Source organism: Frankliniella occidentalis, unplaced genomic scaffold (genome assembly GCF_000697945.3).
Source record: "Frankliniella occidentalis isolate FOCC.00 unplaced genomic scaffold, Focc_3.1 Scaffold40, whole genome shotgun sequence".
NCBI lineage: Eukaryota > Metazoa > Arthropoda > Insecta > Thysanoptera > Thripidae > Frankliniella > Frankliniella occidentalis.
This window is the reverse complement of record NW_026267170.1, coordinates 1,615,446-1,630,585: the sequence shown is the minus strand read 5'-3', so window position 1 is coordinate 1,630,585 and position 15,140 is coordinate 1,615,446. Positions and strand designations below refer to the sequence as shown.

The 15,140-nt window shown below is 47.9% G+C and overlaps 1 protein-coding gene across 1 annotated transcript in view; it reads right to left on the bottom strand.

The window, feature by feature from the left end:
* LOC113215129 (ras-specific guanine nucleotide-releasing factor 2-like) overlaps positions 1 to 15,140 on the bottom strand; it is a 141,328-nt gene that overhangs the window by 40,327 nt on the left and 85,861 nt on the right. The window contains exons 4-9 of the mRNA XM_052266547.1: positions 13,053 to 13,162; positions 9,375 to 9,522; positions 5,898 to 6,139; positions 5,310 to 5,539; positions 3,299 to 3,492; positions 1,226 to 1,351 (exon numbers count right to left, since the gene is read on the bottom strand). Of these exons, the coding sequence (XP_052122507.1) occupies positions 1,226 to 1,351; positions 3,299 to 3,492; positions 5,310 to 5,539; positions 5,898 to 6,139; positions 9,375 to 9,522; positions 13,053 to 13,162 (1,050 nt within the window). The remainder of the gene's footprint in view (positions 1 to 1,225; positions 1,352 to 3,298; positions 3,493 to 5,309; positions 5,540 to 5,897; positions 6,140 to 9,374; positions 9,523 to 13,052; positions 13,163 to 15,140) is intronic.

The window sequence follows — 15,140 nt, the reverse complement described above, 5'->3', positions numbered from 1 at the left end:
ATATTCTATAATATTCTACAATACTTTCATAATACCTATAATATGTAGTACAACGTGCACGGCTCAGGCGAGTCCAACTACCCCTCGCCTTTGGTGCTCTAAAAAGCTGATTTCGTTGAATAGTCAGTTACAGATTATCGGTAGTGGAGGAAAAATAAAAATTGGTTTGTGCTCCTTGATCTTATGGAAACACGTATCATTTTTTACTTTCTCTTTACTGCTAATATTAACCAGCTCGCAATTAAAAGGCAGCGCTCAAAAGGAGGTCGGACAATGTTGAAGCGTCACTGGGAGATCGGACAACGTTCAAGCGTCACTGGGACGACGTTCGACGTTCATAGGACCCATCGAATTATTTAACAAAGTAATGAGTTTGTTTAGAAGTAAAACAGAACACAGTACATTTCAAAATAAATTTATGGAACGAAATTCTAATTTTACAAAAAGGGACTTGTACTGCAGGGGTTGCTTTGACAGGAAAAGAGACTCATGTAAAGGAGGATTGCGTGGAGTATAGTTTCACTCTCAATCACTGTGAGAAAATGTTGTATTAGGTAAAGGAACATTTTCCATGGAAGGTGTCGTACATTTACAATTTAAGGTGGAACACGAATGGTGCAATCTACGCTATCCATCACCCATCATTCATCACCCATCACCTGCGATTTCGTGTATTTACGCGTACAACTCAGGTTGTGGTTCAGACTTAGGATGTGTGTGAACAATAATAAGTATGACTATACACATTATGATTGATGTAAAAACACGAAATTTCAAGTGACGGGTGATGGCTACCGTAGATTGCTCCATTTGAGATCCACCTTAAAAATTGAAAATTTACCAGCACTGTGTATTGGTTTTAAATCCATTGACAAGCAAGATCACGATATTTTACAAGTACAATGTACTTTGCCCATGGTAATCTTTTTTAAAGTGGAAAACCAGAAGCAGAAATATATGTTTTGAATTAAAGAACAATTTGTCGGGGAACAGCAGAAATCGCAGTAAAGAGGTTGGCGATGGCGTTGAGTCACTGCTCACTGTGGTGTCGCTGGTGTACCACCCCCAGCCCGCTCGTTCTCATCGGAGGCACCCGGACTCAAATACAGCGGGTGCATCCTCAGAGGACGCGCGGGACGTGGGATCCATTTCTCTTCTTCGTTGACAGCGCAAATTCACACAATCATCACGAAAAAACACAACACAAACTGTAGTCGGATTATACCTCGTCGTGCATCTGGCGGGAGAGGTCCTCCAGCTGGTGCTGGGCGTTCATGAGGCTCTTGCGTTCCACGTGGTCGTGTGGTGTGTGCGCGAGCAGGTCCGTCAGCGTGGTCACGTACCGCGGTACCTGCCCATGACGAAAATATAATAGAGCTGTTGGTATGAAGCAGGCCTCAACACTATTAAAACAAGTTCTGGTGTACCAAATAAATACATTGGCTTCATAAAAATACTCTGCTAGTTCTCCACTAGCATGCATTATGCACTGTTGAAAGCTTACAGTGATTTTCTGACTGTAAGCTACAGTGAATCTCACGGTAAGCTACGGTGCTGGAGGCTTTCACTGTAGCTTACGGTGAAAATTACTGTAAGCTTTTAACAGTGTGGTGTAAGATAGAGCGGACCCCTTCGAAATAGTTTTGATAGTTTTCTTTATGCACCACATTTATTTCATAGTGCAGGAACAGTTCATAATTGCGAAAACTAATACAGCCTAACGCGTAATGTAACAGTTTATAGAAATTAATCAATGCAAAATTCCAACGTCGAGGTCGAGGGCCCGGGTTAAGGTTCGCTCACGTGGTCCACTCCCCCAGCAGTGGGGCTATAATAGAGACCTCGGCCAGCGGCGCGGCGACGAAGGAGAGAACGTGAAGCAGCACAACAGACGACGGCGACGGCTGCGTTGCGGACTGCGGAGGACGCTACGACACACGGCCTCATCTCTTCCAAGGCTCTGAATCGCTCGGAACGCAATTGTGGGTAGGGCTCGGGGTAGGTTTTGCAGCGGGGGAAAGCGTAGACCAGCTCGCAACAACAAAATAGCTCGCGCAGTATTGTGTGGCAGTGGGAGGGGGCTCGGACATTCCTCGACAATAACACACAAGCTAATAAACGAAGCACCCACCCTTGGTCGTGATGGTGGGGCTAACCTTTGAGAGGCGAAAACACGCGTGGGTTTCACTCGTGAGATGAAAACAAAACGTAACGTAACATCGGCTAAAGACGCACCATGATACTTTTCGTTCCATTAGCGTTCTGCTCCAGAGATGCCGCGCGCACCGCAAATCAGACTGTTCCTCTTTTCGGATCAGCTCCGAACATTTCCACTTTTCGCCCTTCTTTCTCTCCGCTGCGGATCCTTATCCCGAAAAGCTTTTCTCGTGGGTGCGTCTCGCCACAGCACGCTTAAAGTCCCCACTCCGCTTCCCCGCCGTGACCCAACAAGTCCGTAGAAGCCCTGTGAGTCATGCCCAATTCGACTCGTACCCTGCACAACTAAAGAGTAAATGTGCTACCCACAGTAGTTGTAAGGTGTTCACGTTCCGAGTGCATACTCACAAGTCTCTCAGGCCCTTGGAAAGATTTGAACAAAATATACCCTCTCAATTCCTCTCAAAGATGAGGAAATGCCGGGGGCGAAAATAGTGTCTGTGAAACTGTGAAATAACCGTAATGGCAGGAGAAATACCATAAAATAGCCCATACGCTACGAACCCAAGTGATTTCCTTTTCGGTAAATATTTACGTGAATGGAATCATTGAACCAAGTAAAAGTACAGTTAAAGGCAGTGAGAAAGCTCTTACTAGTTCTTCAGACTGCATTGCCGCACCGATAGAGGTTTAGGAATCACTCATTTTCGAAGTCAAATGGAATAGAATCTTGATTTTTTTTCCCTTGAATCGAAGTGGCTTCTTTCGGAATCGAAATCGAACCGAATCGGGTGAAAGCTGTTTTCATTCGAATCAGAACTGTTCACACACCTTTTCACACTGAGAGGTGATCTCCGAGGCAGCCACAGCGTAAACAGCACTACCTCGTAATTACTTTTTCTCCAGCGAGCCTTTCCGGGCCGCACTGGGCATTGGGTATGATAATATGATATATGACTCGAACGCCTCGCCCACTGTAGAGCAGTAGAGCGGTTCAAATCTCTAACCCACCCTTCCTTTGTAGCTTAAATAATGAAAAACGCAACGCGGGCAATTCTGTCAGCTGAAACACAGCGGCCCGCGTCGACGGTGCTTGAAGTTGAAAGTCCACCCCCACTGAAAATTCAGCAGCTCGACCTACCTGGTGCATGGGGTAGGTGAGGAAGGTGGCGAGCGAGCGGCCCTGGCATGTGGGCTTCTCTTCCATCCGGTGCACGAGAGCCGCGAATGTCGGGCTCTTCATGCACTCTGTCAGCACCTGAACGCTGTAGTGGTGGTTCCGAACGTACTCCTGATAAATGCTCAGCATTGGCAGAAGCATATCGAACAGGTCGCCTGAAAGACACAAAGCACGCCGATTTAAAAACAATAATAAGAACGTTTTCTTTTAAAAAAACAGTAGACCATCTTTGTTGAACAGAATAACACAACATTGTCCGCTTCCAGGGTGGCCAGTACGAGAGAGGCCACAGGTTGCCTTTCCTCTCAATCTCGTCCACTGCTGGTTCACCCACCCTTCCTAGTTCTTGAATGACCCCCCCTTCTTTTCCCTTCCCTAGTTCTCTCCCCCCCCCCCTTCTCTCTCTCTCTTTCTGTCTCTTTCTCTATCATGCAGGTGGACGGGCCCTGCTCGCAGAGGGGCCGCATCTCTCCGAGACTGCTACTATATACCTAGGGAAAGAGGACATTCCAGGAGCAGCAACTGTATATTGGCACCAATAAGATCAAATCAAACTTGAATATCGTCATATTTCCTGTTTCGAGGTGAATGGCGACCTCACGGTGGCACTAAATGCGATGTCTTCTTTTCCCTCCGAAAAACACGAATGGGGCAATGGGGCCGTCATCGTGATAGGACGCGCTTTATGAGCGACCCCTAAGAGGATTATGCTCCGTACGGAGCCAGCCTCTGCCGGGCCGCACAAAGGAGGCGTGGGGGTGGTTGGAGTAGTGGGGCCAGGGGGTGGCCCTCGCAACCAAGGACACCCCATCCCGACGCGTCCTTGACACAGACAGCGCCAGCGCCTCGCGTCCACGTGCTTGCTGCCCGTCTTCCGCTCTCGCTACATTTCCTTTCTCTCCCCCTCACCTCACCCCTCCTTCTCTCCTTCCCCATATCTCTCTCTCGTCTTCCACCCCTCTTTCCCTTTTCTCGATCGCTCTCCATCACATGCCCTCCACATGTTTTCTGCCCCTCGCCATACTATACAGCTCGCTTTATCCATCCCTAGCGCATCCGCCCATAAAGGACCACGTCAATCTCTTTCTCCTTCTCACCCCCCCCCTCTCTCTCCTGTGGTCCACAACACACTACTAGGACCTTTTTACTTTCTGGGTGGTTTCTTTTCGTTTCCTCTCTCGTAGTGTTGTCGTAAATACAAAGTTGTTGCAGCGCTAAGCACCAACCTGGACTACTTACCCCAGACATTGAAATCATTGGGAACCAAGACAGTAATAGTTTGTTTCACAAACAATTTTTTTCCGTTGCCTAAACTGCAAAAATCTCTTGGCTGCTAGCTTTTAAAATTGACATACAGTGAAAAATCGCTCGCAGGCTTACAAACACATTTTCACTGGTTAAAAAAGAAACTCTGAATAGAACAATCTGTAATCAGTACTGTAGCCTTATATTGCTTGTAGCTTTATATTGATTGCAGATTTCTGTAGTTGAATTTCAAACTTTTCGGGCGCAGGGCAAGAACATTGGAGAAACTGCTCATAAACTGCAGTTTAACTAAATTGCGACTGGGAATGACGAAATAACTACTGTCTTAACTACAGTTTGCCTTCAGATCCTCCCATCCGTCGGCTCTGGAAGGCTGCGACCAAATTTCTTCGTGACTTCAATGGGATAAACCTGTTGTAAAATGCAGAACACGACTGCTTAACCATCTTCACGCGTTTTTGTTCAATTAGCTAAACTTTGTAAGCTTTCCTGACCGACAACTCTTCTCTTCCTACTTCCAGACACGGTGAAAGCGCCTGTGAAACGAGCGTTAGGCAACATGCTTTGCAGAGATGTCAGCCGGCGGCCTACCCACTGATCGTTAGGCGCTAAGCTACACAGCTCAAGAGTAGCCTAACATGTGATTTCCTTAGGAAGGACGAGGTAGATTAGCTCGGATTGTTCACAGAGGAAGGTGGGAACTTACCGAGGACGAGGGTTGGCCAAGACTCCATACGTGATGTGAGACCCTTCAGAAAGATTTGGTGGAGGAAGAGGACAGTCTCCGAGTTCAGGAAGATGGAGTTGACGTCTTCGTGCGAACAGGGTGGTTTCTTTGAAGATGCGGCCATCTTGAAAGGCCGGAGAAAGCACGACACTAGCACCTCCATCTGCTCCATGTACTCCTCCTCCGCTTCCACCATACGAAACACAAGGCTGCAAAACAAGAACAAATGCTCTACCAACCCAATTCGTTTTTGTTTTTGTTTTCATTTTTAAGTTCCACAGTGTTATTTACAAGCACGATTGAAGATTCATTTCCTCAAAATAAAAATACACAGCAAGCTCTGTGGCCTCTTAGAGTAGAAAAAAATAAGCCAACAAGAACCAGTCGGCGGTAAAACTCATTTACTGAATCCCCACCCTCACTGAAAGTCATTGTGAGGTGGTCCTTGTTCGCTCATGTTTATTTCGAATATAATCACCGCGCAGTTCTTATGTAATTCGTGCTATCAAAACCTGCAAGTATTCAAAAAGTCTTCTAGTATTTTCCTATAAATTTGGTGAAGTTTACCTGTTTCTTTTCCGCATGCTTTCGGCATGCGGGGACTTGATGTACTGCTCGACGATCTGTTTCCAGCGCCGGCGGCACAACCATCCACGGAAGAAGCTCTGCACCTTTTTGATCTTGCGCAGCTCGAGTGTCTCGCCTGTGTCACTGTCCGCGGGGACGCCCGTGCCGTCTACGACGGTTGTTGGTTGCGTTGTAGGCGCGCCACAGACGTCCGGTCGTAGCTCCTTTTTCAGGGCACACAGCTGCAAGTAGAAAGTATCAGCAAGTCAGACAAATCCTAGAACGTGTTTATTTTATATTGGAGTTAGAATTGATTTGACAACAATGTATAATTGACACACCCTTCAGCTAAGGACGCTTTACGTAATAGTGTTCGCCATATCTCAGAAGACGCTATAACTCTGTAACCCGCCTAGCTGACAACTCAAACGAGTTCAATGGTTTGGTTGGATCCATAAATTCCACAGGACAAGCCATTTTAAAATTTAGGCAAGGAACCAGACTCTTATTCGGGCCATTTTAAAGAAATTTTGTGTAAATGGCAGCTAAAAGTAGACCCACCCTGAAATTTTCATTTGGGTATCCCAATTCCTTTTCAAGTTATCGTGGTGCGTCAGTGGAGTGAGGGGTTTCGCCATAAGCAAATTAAAGCAATTCGTCGTTTCAATGTTTGCAGCAGTCGAGATCACGCGGTTGCTGGGGCTTGCTGGTGGTCCGTGATTCCATCTGCCTCTGTCTCGGTTCCGGCCTACGCCACAGCAAAACACGCGTGGAATGAACAGGATGATGTATCACCAGCCTGGGTCAGCGAAGGAAAGGGACAGGCGGGATGACATCGTGAGTAATGGTTCGAGTATACACGACCTGAGGCACAAGAAACACGCTGTCCCCTCTTCCTGCTAATCTCTTCTAGATTATCTCATTACTGTTAAATAACTACAATTGTTGATTCATTACAATGAACAAACTCTAACGGCTTTGGAAAACATATTAAACGTTTCTTTTCCAGGTAACACTAGAAGAGCAGGTCAGACGCAGCGGTGGCCGTGAATGTGCTTTGGGGAAGAGGGTTTCCTCTAGAGCGCGTGGACGGGTGCCTGGTGGGAAGAGAAATGGATACGCCGCGAGGTATGATGTTACACGTCATGCCTGGGGTATACGCTGCTTGCTTTCCGTGTTTGACGTAGTGTCAAAGGCAAACTTCTGAAGGTTTTACTTCAAACTCAACAGTGTACTTGGAAAATGCGAGATAGTGAGATCAGGCACAAGTTTACGAGAACATAGGTAGAACTTAGCAATAATATTCTTACTTCGTTGGATGCCTTGAATACTATTTACAGAAATTTGTAAAATTATTATCCATTAATGAAGGTGTCTGTCGGAGAAATTCGATCGAGGGGGCAACCACTCACGTCATCCCGTGTACAGATGAGGGTGTAATCCTTATGTAATCCTTATGTATTCCGTGTAAGAGTTGACCACATTCTAGAACATTGTCACCAAATTTCACCTTATTGTCCAAATTTAATAGTTTTAGAGCAAGAAATTTAACTAAATTCACTTGTAATCCCTCAAAATTCACATGTCATCCAGATAATCACGAAATCCTTTGTACATTCTAAATCGAAGTGGTGGCCGCCTCGAATTCGATGGGGCTAATTAAAGCAAAATTACTATGTGCCATGAATTAAAAGCAATTATTAGTTCACTGATAGTGTGCAGCCTTGGCGTACGCCATGCAAGACCTCAAATTAGAATATATGTGATTTGCAGAGGGTGGTCCCGCACACGCCGTACAACTAAATGGGTCGTGTTCTGAAGACCGGGAATTTTCATTTGTGTTGAAATTTGAGCGAGCGAGGGAGGTTTGGGGGAGGGGGTAGGTGGCACACAGTATGCGTCTCTGCCAGCGCTGTTAGTAATGCACAGCTGCTCCCTCCCCTCTTACTCGTCCCTCACCCCAGCGAAGACATTTGCATGGAAATCAATCGACGCCCGAACATCGGCGACTCCGGGTATCGAATTTGTTCACGTCTGAGTGTGCGCAAGGCATAGAGGCAAGTGTGCGCCATACTCCTAGCAACAATTTTATCCGACTGAAAAATTAGGTCAAAGGGAAATATAATCCCTCGTGTGACGGCGCTGGGGGCTGCAGGACTGCGGTGGATCAGGGTTGGGAAAAAGATGGGGGGGGGGGGGGGGGGGGGGGGGGGGCATATCGGTTATTCGAACCAGGTTCGGGTTGCGTACTTTAATATATTTTATTTGGCACATAATTTATGGTACAGTAAGCCAGCGTGGCGTCGCGGCGTCCCCGCAGGCGGCGAAATAATGAAGAGAGAAAAGGTCCGCATGCGCACAGCGGCAGCCTCGGCGGCGGCAGCTGGCAGTAGGTACGCCATTTTACATTAAAATTACCACAGAGCCAAGCTGTCAATATGCATTAGAGATACCAGGCGATAAAACACTGCTCCGACCTTGCGAGTAGTCGCAACCATTTTTAAAGCAGAACAAAAAATAGGATAGGTGACGATGTGAGACAGGAGTAGCGGAAGGTTTACTTCAGCCGACTTCAGCAAACAGTGTGTCCTGAACTTTAAATGTGATGGGACAACTCTGTCCCCAAAAGGCAACGTTTTCGTGCACATTTCAAGGAAACTTGGCCTATTGAGGAACAAAACTGTCCCTAAAAGTTTAGAGTTTAGAGTGTAGCGAGGCTGTTGCAAGGTAGATCATGAAAAACCACAACAGCAGTTCAACAACGTTACTTTTCAAAACCCGAGGATTGCTCTTCAGGGAGCGGTTTGTACGCGCGGGATGCATTGGACCTGGACCCATAGCCCGTCCCTCTGATACCTTCTGCTTATCCGAATATGGAAAAACCTTCGCCTTTCGCAAGGGCAGGCGGCGGGGCCTTCCGGGCTGGGCTGGGGTTGGCCGACCCTGGCCGGTCCACGCTACGCATTGGTGTGGAAATGAAGTATAGTCTGTGCGCGTGCCTGCAGCGCGTGGCGTAGAATTCCACACCCCTCCCCATGGGGTCAGAGCTGGGCCCGGCCCTCCTCGCCAGCCCAATATGATAATGCTCACTACACACATGTGGGTCAGGGAGCGACCCCCCCCCCCCTCGCCTCAACCCACTCTCAACACAGTAAAATAAAAAAAATACAATTATTCCACTCTTAGTTCCTTACGAAGAGCGGTCTTCATATTACGAAGATTTGGGTGTGTAACGTACAAAGGATATGGAACCACCATATTACAAACGGATTTTCTTCGCATTATTAACAAGACCACCAGTTTCTGAACAGCCACTTGCTCTTTGTATCACAAAATTGAGCCCTTCGTACTACAAAAGATTTATTTGTATTACAAAGGTTCCAAAGCCTTTGAACGTTACGAAGAGCAGTTCTTTGTACGAAACTTACAGTGTCCAGAATATGTTTTGAAGTTTTAGAAACGATAATTGCTACAGACCTCAGCTCGTAGTTTCTTGATCTCCGTGTCGAGCTCCTCGCAACGCTGGGTGTATTGCCATTTAGCCGTTTTTTCGCTCTCCACTATTTGGAGCAGATGCAAGTGCTTCTGCTCCAGCTCTTCCTTTTGCATCAGCACTTTGTTGAAACTGAAACCAAAAGTAAACAAGTCGCAAGGTCAGAGGAGGCCTCAGAACGTTGCAGATGGGCATCTGAAATGAGATCAGGGTTGGCTGACTGGCTACACCCAAAGACTGAGGGAAATTCCGCTTGGACACAACACGGAGTCTCGCCGGCCATTGGATGAACGACACTAAGGCAAATTACACAAAAATCAAGAGTGTACTGCACCACGCTGCATGTTAAGTGTGCATTATAGAAACAGAAACAATGGACACTGCTAGATTTCCAAATACTCCAGTTGTCTGCCAGCAACTCAACTCCCACCCCACTCGTACTCCACCACGAGGTATTGCCGTGGCGACATCTGACTTAGCGCCTCACCCGAAAGGGCCGGCCCCGGAGGAACCCAATTGACGGAGAGCTTACCAAGCAGACAAACCCTAACCTCACGCCCGTTGTCCACACGAAACGGAAGGAGCTCCGAAGAGAAACAAATAAAAACGTTAACAATTCTTGTTAACTGCGAAACGGACCCACGGTTAAGGGAATGTGGTCGCCTTTGTGTATGTATCTTTTCGCGTTAAATTTTTGTTTATTAGGGACCTTAAGTTTAAGGAGGCAGACCTGTGAAATGAAGGGTTTGGGAAAATCGTCACTACATAAATAGCACGCGCTGATTTAAGACTGAATAAGGTCTAAAACGTTTAAAGGTCAACCACCAACGGCATCTGTTAAAAGTAACTAGCAATTTTTTTGTCAGTCGCAGACCCATCCGATATAGCATAATTCTGCATACCGAAAAGGACTGCGTCGTCCAGTTGGAGGCGAAGATGGGGCATGTTCCTGTGCGCACACAGGCGCCAACGTCAAACTTAGCGTTCGTCTAAGATTTCAATACACCATTAGTCGTAAATCGATGTGGCGTGTAGTTTTTAAATAGTGACGAGACTTTGTTTTGGCGTGGCCGGCGCGCGCGGGGAGTCGACTACTCAGGGCACTCAGGGTGTTCATTGTTGGGCTGTTGCTGTTACCCAGATGCGGCCGAAAATGCAACAGGTGGTGTTGAACCATGACGCCTCACCCGCGCCCCTCCCGCGCTGTCTGGTAGAAACGGGTCCGTTTAAAAAGTAGTCTAGGCGGGGCAGTGAGGCGCACCGGCTAGTGGAGCCCCTTCTAAACGCATCCGTGCAACACTGGCGAATCTGTTTAAGACGGACGAACAAGGGCGAATCTGTTTAGGACGGACGAACAAGGGCGAATCTGTTTAGGACGGACGAAGAAAGGCGAACGGCTTTTTCAGAATTTCTGCAGACCTATCTTTAGACGTCTTTCACTCTTCGATTTGACGTCAGATCACTTTGATCGAAGCATCATTGCACCCGTCATTGAGACTGAAATAGAATATGACCTCAACTGAAGCGATCCGACGTCACATCGAAGAGTATGAAGCGTTCAAAGATAGGTTTGCAGAAGTTCTGAAAAAGCACATTCGCCTTTGTTCGTCCGTCCTAAACAGATTCGCCCTTGTTCGTCCGTCTTTCACATTCGCCCTTGTGCGTCCGTCCTAAACAGATTCGCCAGTGTTGCACGGATGCGTCGTTCTGGCCGGTCCTTGTAGGGGGGACGTATTACTACTGACACTTTCCAAACCTTTTCTCCCGTGCGACTCTCACAGAAAAAGCAACGCCAAAAAACAAAACAAGATGTTGAAATCGAGAGCTAATATTCCTCTGAGAACATAATAAAGCGAGTATTGCAATTAAGTGTTTTCAACAATACGCATTTCAACAACACTCCATCCCATTTTCCTCAAACTCCTCCGCGGGGCGGGAGTAACAGCCTCACGAGGATAATCGAATTGTCTTCAGGCCCTCGGGCTGGCAGGCAACCCGAGTAGCGCCTCACCAGGACCACCGGGACGCGCGGGGTGCTGCTGCAGTCAGCAGCGGGGGCCAGGGTGTTTTGTGATGCAAAGAGCCGCGTGACGACCGCTCACGGCGCCCACCCAATACCCGATGGAGCTAATTGGGGTGCGATCGGGCGTTGATTAAAGTCAATTACGTTATCTAGCACCCCACCGCCAGAACATTGCAAAACCATAGCAAGCCGGCTTAAAAACGTACAAGTGCACAGCTCATGAGCTGCGAAGCGGAATAAGAGATAAGTGGTTGCCTTTTCCCTTTAAAAAACTGGCCGGCAGGCCGGTAACGAGACAGTCCAGCTCCAAAAATAAACTCAAAATACACTGAAAAAAACCCAATAAATTAGTGATAAGGACAGCTGTCAAAAGACAAAAATTATGATGGGAGGACCAAAATAAGTACCCTGGAAAGACTGGGAACGCCAGTGTAAGAGGACCAGGGGCAAGAAGGTGATTAAAAAGTTAGCAGCAGACTGTTGGATGTGCACTACCCCACGAGGCCGGAAGGGAGTTCGATGTGTTTAAACGAGCGTTGCCAATAACATCCTGCCCCAGCCTGTCTCCCTCAAGCGCACGGCACATCACATGGCGCCACGCGCACTTATAAAAAAGAATTACCTGAGCTGCTAAGAATTAGCTATATGTGGATAGCTAAATTTTGGAGCCATGTAGCTAAAACTTAGCGACACAGGTAATTTTTTTGCTCTAGAACAAAGTTCCTGGCTGTACCGCGATAACTTTTTAGTTGTATTGCTCCAAAAATTAGCTATCCATACGTATCCAATTTTTCGCTACACGGGTAAGTATTTTTCTGAACGGTGAAACTCATGGGGCGCAGCAATGGACTGCAGTCTTGAGGGTCAGACCGTCAGAGTTCGGGTTCGGATTTACCATTTAGAGAGTTGCAAAGGTTTTTGAATGTACACGTAATGGTCGTTTTACATCTGGTCGCGTGGGGCAGGGGGCTGCTGATGCCGAGTAATGGTTTACACAACACCACCTATACCTGTTTACCCTTTGCAATGTAGAGTGAATAACAGCCGCGTATCTCAGCACAACTACAAACACCATGCAGTAGTCCACTCCCCGCGTGCGCGCCGCCCACGTGAAAAATATTGTACGATTTGTAAACTAATGCTCCAAATTGCAAAACGATATCACGCTAAAATAGGCATCAAGAAATTAAGAATGCTTTTCATGCATTTAAAAATCCCAAAACACCGTTACGAGCCAAAACTTGTTCACATTTTATGTATGTCTTTTAAAATGGGGTAGCTTCATCAACAAGAATGTTTTTATTTTTCAACATTTAACATTATTGAAGTCGATCCACCTGGAACGTTTCTAGCTTTTGGAAGAAATGATGAAATACAATCATTTGATCAATAATCAATGACAATTAAAGAACAAAGGGCCTGGTGGAGCTTGGTGTTGCTGTAGAGTGACTACAGTCCCAGCTACCAAAGTCCATGCGATAGGGTGGGCGGGACCCGAGCAGGTCAATGAGCTGCGGTGGTAGCGGAGGAGGCAGTAGTTAATAACAGCTCCCCTAAACAAGGCTCTTTCCTAGTTTGTTATCACTTTATTTTTTGGGGCTTTAAATAAAAACCCATTGGAAATGTGCCGGCTTCCTACCTTGCTTCCCGGATAGCCTCGATCCACATCTTGCAGTCTGTCTCCGACGAGGCTCTTAGCTCATACTGTCGTATGTTGTCTCGTCGATAAGATATGGCAAAACAGTAGTGCTGTAACAGAAAAGAAAACAAACGCTAATGTTAAGCGGTTAGCATATTTTGACTGTTGTAAGGGAAGGAGGGGCACATTTGGAGGAAATTTGAGCCCGCCCTTCTGCTTTGTAAAAGCTTCAGAGTAAGCGGATGCAGCCATTTTGATTCTCGAGTGCGTCTATCTGTCCCTCTATTGTATATGTTAGAGGAAGGAGCTAGGGGTCTGCAAATTTTAGAGCATCTCAGGGCTCACTTCTGGTGGAAACTGAAACGCCTGGTTCAGGGGCCGGGAGTACTTGTTTAACCTCCACTCCCTAAAACCCCTCGCACGCCGCAAGATCCAATGGTTCGTTTCTGAAGTCTCCCCTTGCTCACCCTGGAGCCGCTCCGCAACGCCTTGCTTAGTACCCCGCTTAGTACCCCTGGCCGCATAGGCCCCGCACACCCTACGCCAATCATGGGTCAGCTCTGGCCCAGGCAGTAACCCGGAGGAAAAAAATCCAATAGTTCGTTCGTTCACTGCAGTCGTTCGTTCACGACACGTCTTATTAAGAAAATAGCTCATTTGCTGACTCCTTCACTTGCAGTGAGTACCTTTAAGAGTAATTCTGACGTCTCTTGCCTCGACTGTTCACTCTACCCGCCCAGTTAGCGCCGTGGTTCTCGAAGGGTAGCAAAGCCTCCCTTAGAAGAACGGGTCGGGTATTCATACGTTGTTTACCCCAGTCGGGTCCCGTTTACAGGCCTGTGGGAGTAGCGGGAGGTGTAGGGGGAAGAGGGAGGGCAGGCTGCCTTCTACCGAGCCCCTTTGTTCAGCTCTATCTGCTGAACCAAGTTGCCAACTACGTTTCCGACAACAGACGCAGGATTCACACAGACGCGCGCGCGCGCGCATGTGTGTGTATGTGTGTGTGTAGGTGTGTGTCCGCGCGCGTGTGCTCTGCTCTCCCTGCAAGGGACGCCGTGTCGGTGTCGAGCCTGTGTTTGTGACTGGGCCGGGCGGAGCAGCTCGTAGTTCGTGAAGATGAATCATTAAAGCGGTATGCTGAGCCGGGCGTTGGGTGGTGGAAGGTAGGGGCAAATGGCGTTATTCACCAGCCGAACTCGGGTGGTGGTGGTGGTGGTGGTGGTGAGAGGGAGCAGTGCATTTACATACCGAGCAGAAAGTGAAGCGAAGTGAAGAAGTCGCACGCTCAAGGCGAGGGCGAAAGGCGAAGTGATGTGAACGTGCGTCGCGCCCGCACCAGTGCGTCAGAGAGAGAGAGAGAGAGAGAGAGAGAGAGAGAGAGAGAGAGAGAGAGAGAGAGAGACGCGACGCAGAGGTGTGGTTGAATGTAAAGACTCCGACAGAAGCAGGGACGGCAAAGGCTTGGATAGCGAAGCGAGCGTCCTTCAGCTGGGTTGCAGTGGCCTCGCCGGTCCTGGCTGGCTGGCCTTGAGCCCAAGACCGAGAGGGGGAAGAGAGGACGGACAGAGGGGGTGGGATGAAGACGGCAGAGGCGGCTAAGGGAGAGGGAGCAGTAGCTCTTGGTGCCTAACCGCAGCAGCTTCAGCCAAATTGGTCGCCACGCCAGATTATGTCGCCAGAAATCCATTCTGAGTCGCGCAGTCGAGTCAACTTCTTGTCGAAACCGCCGAGCCGTGATTGATTTGCCTTTCAAACGGGACGATCGCTGCCGCCCCCAACTCCCTCTCGACCGCGGCGTCTCGCTCTCTCAACACCCTCCTCCACTTCTAGCTCTCGCTTCTTCGCCCACCCGTCCGCTCTTTCTCATCTCGCCGTGCAGAGACTGGGATTTGTAAAAAAAAAGGTATCGTTGTAGTGTTAATGAGAATTTTTGTTTCTATTTATTTCTAATATCATGAATCATGTCTGCTAAGTTTGAGATGCTGCCAGCTGCCCCCCAGCCTTCGCAATGCAAGCCGCGGCGGAGTGCTTCGTTCCCGAATGCTGATGACTTCATCGTCGCACACGCTATATTGCGCGCGCGGGGGG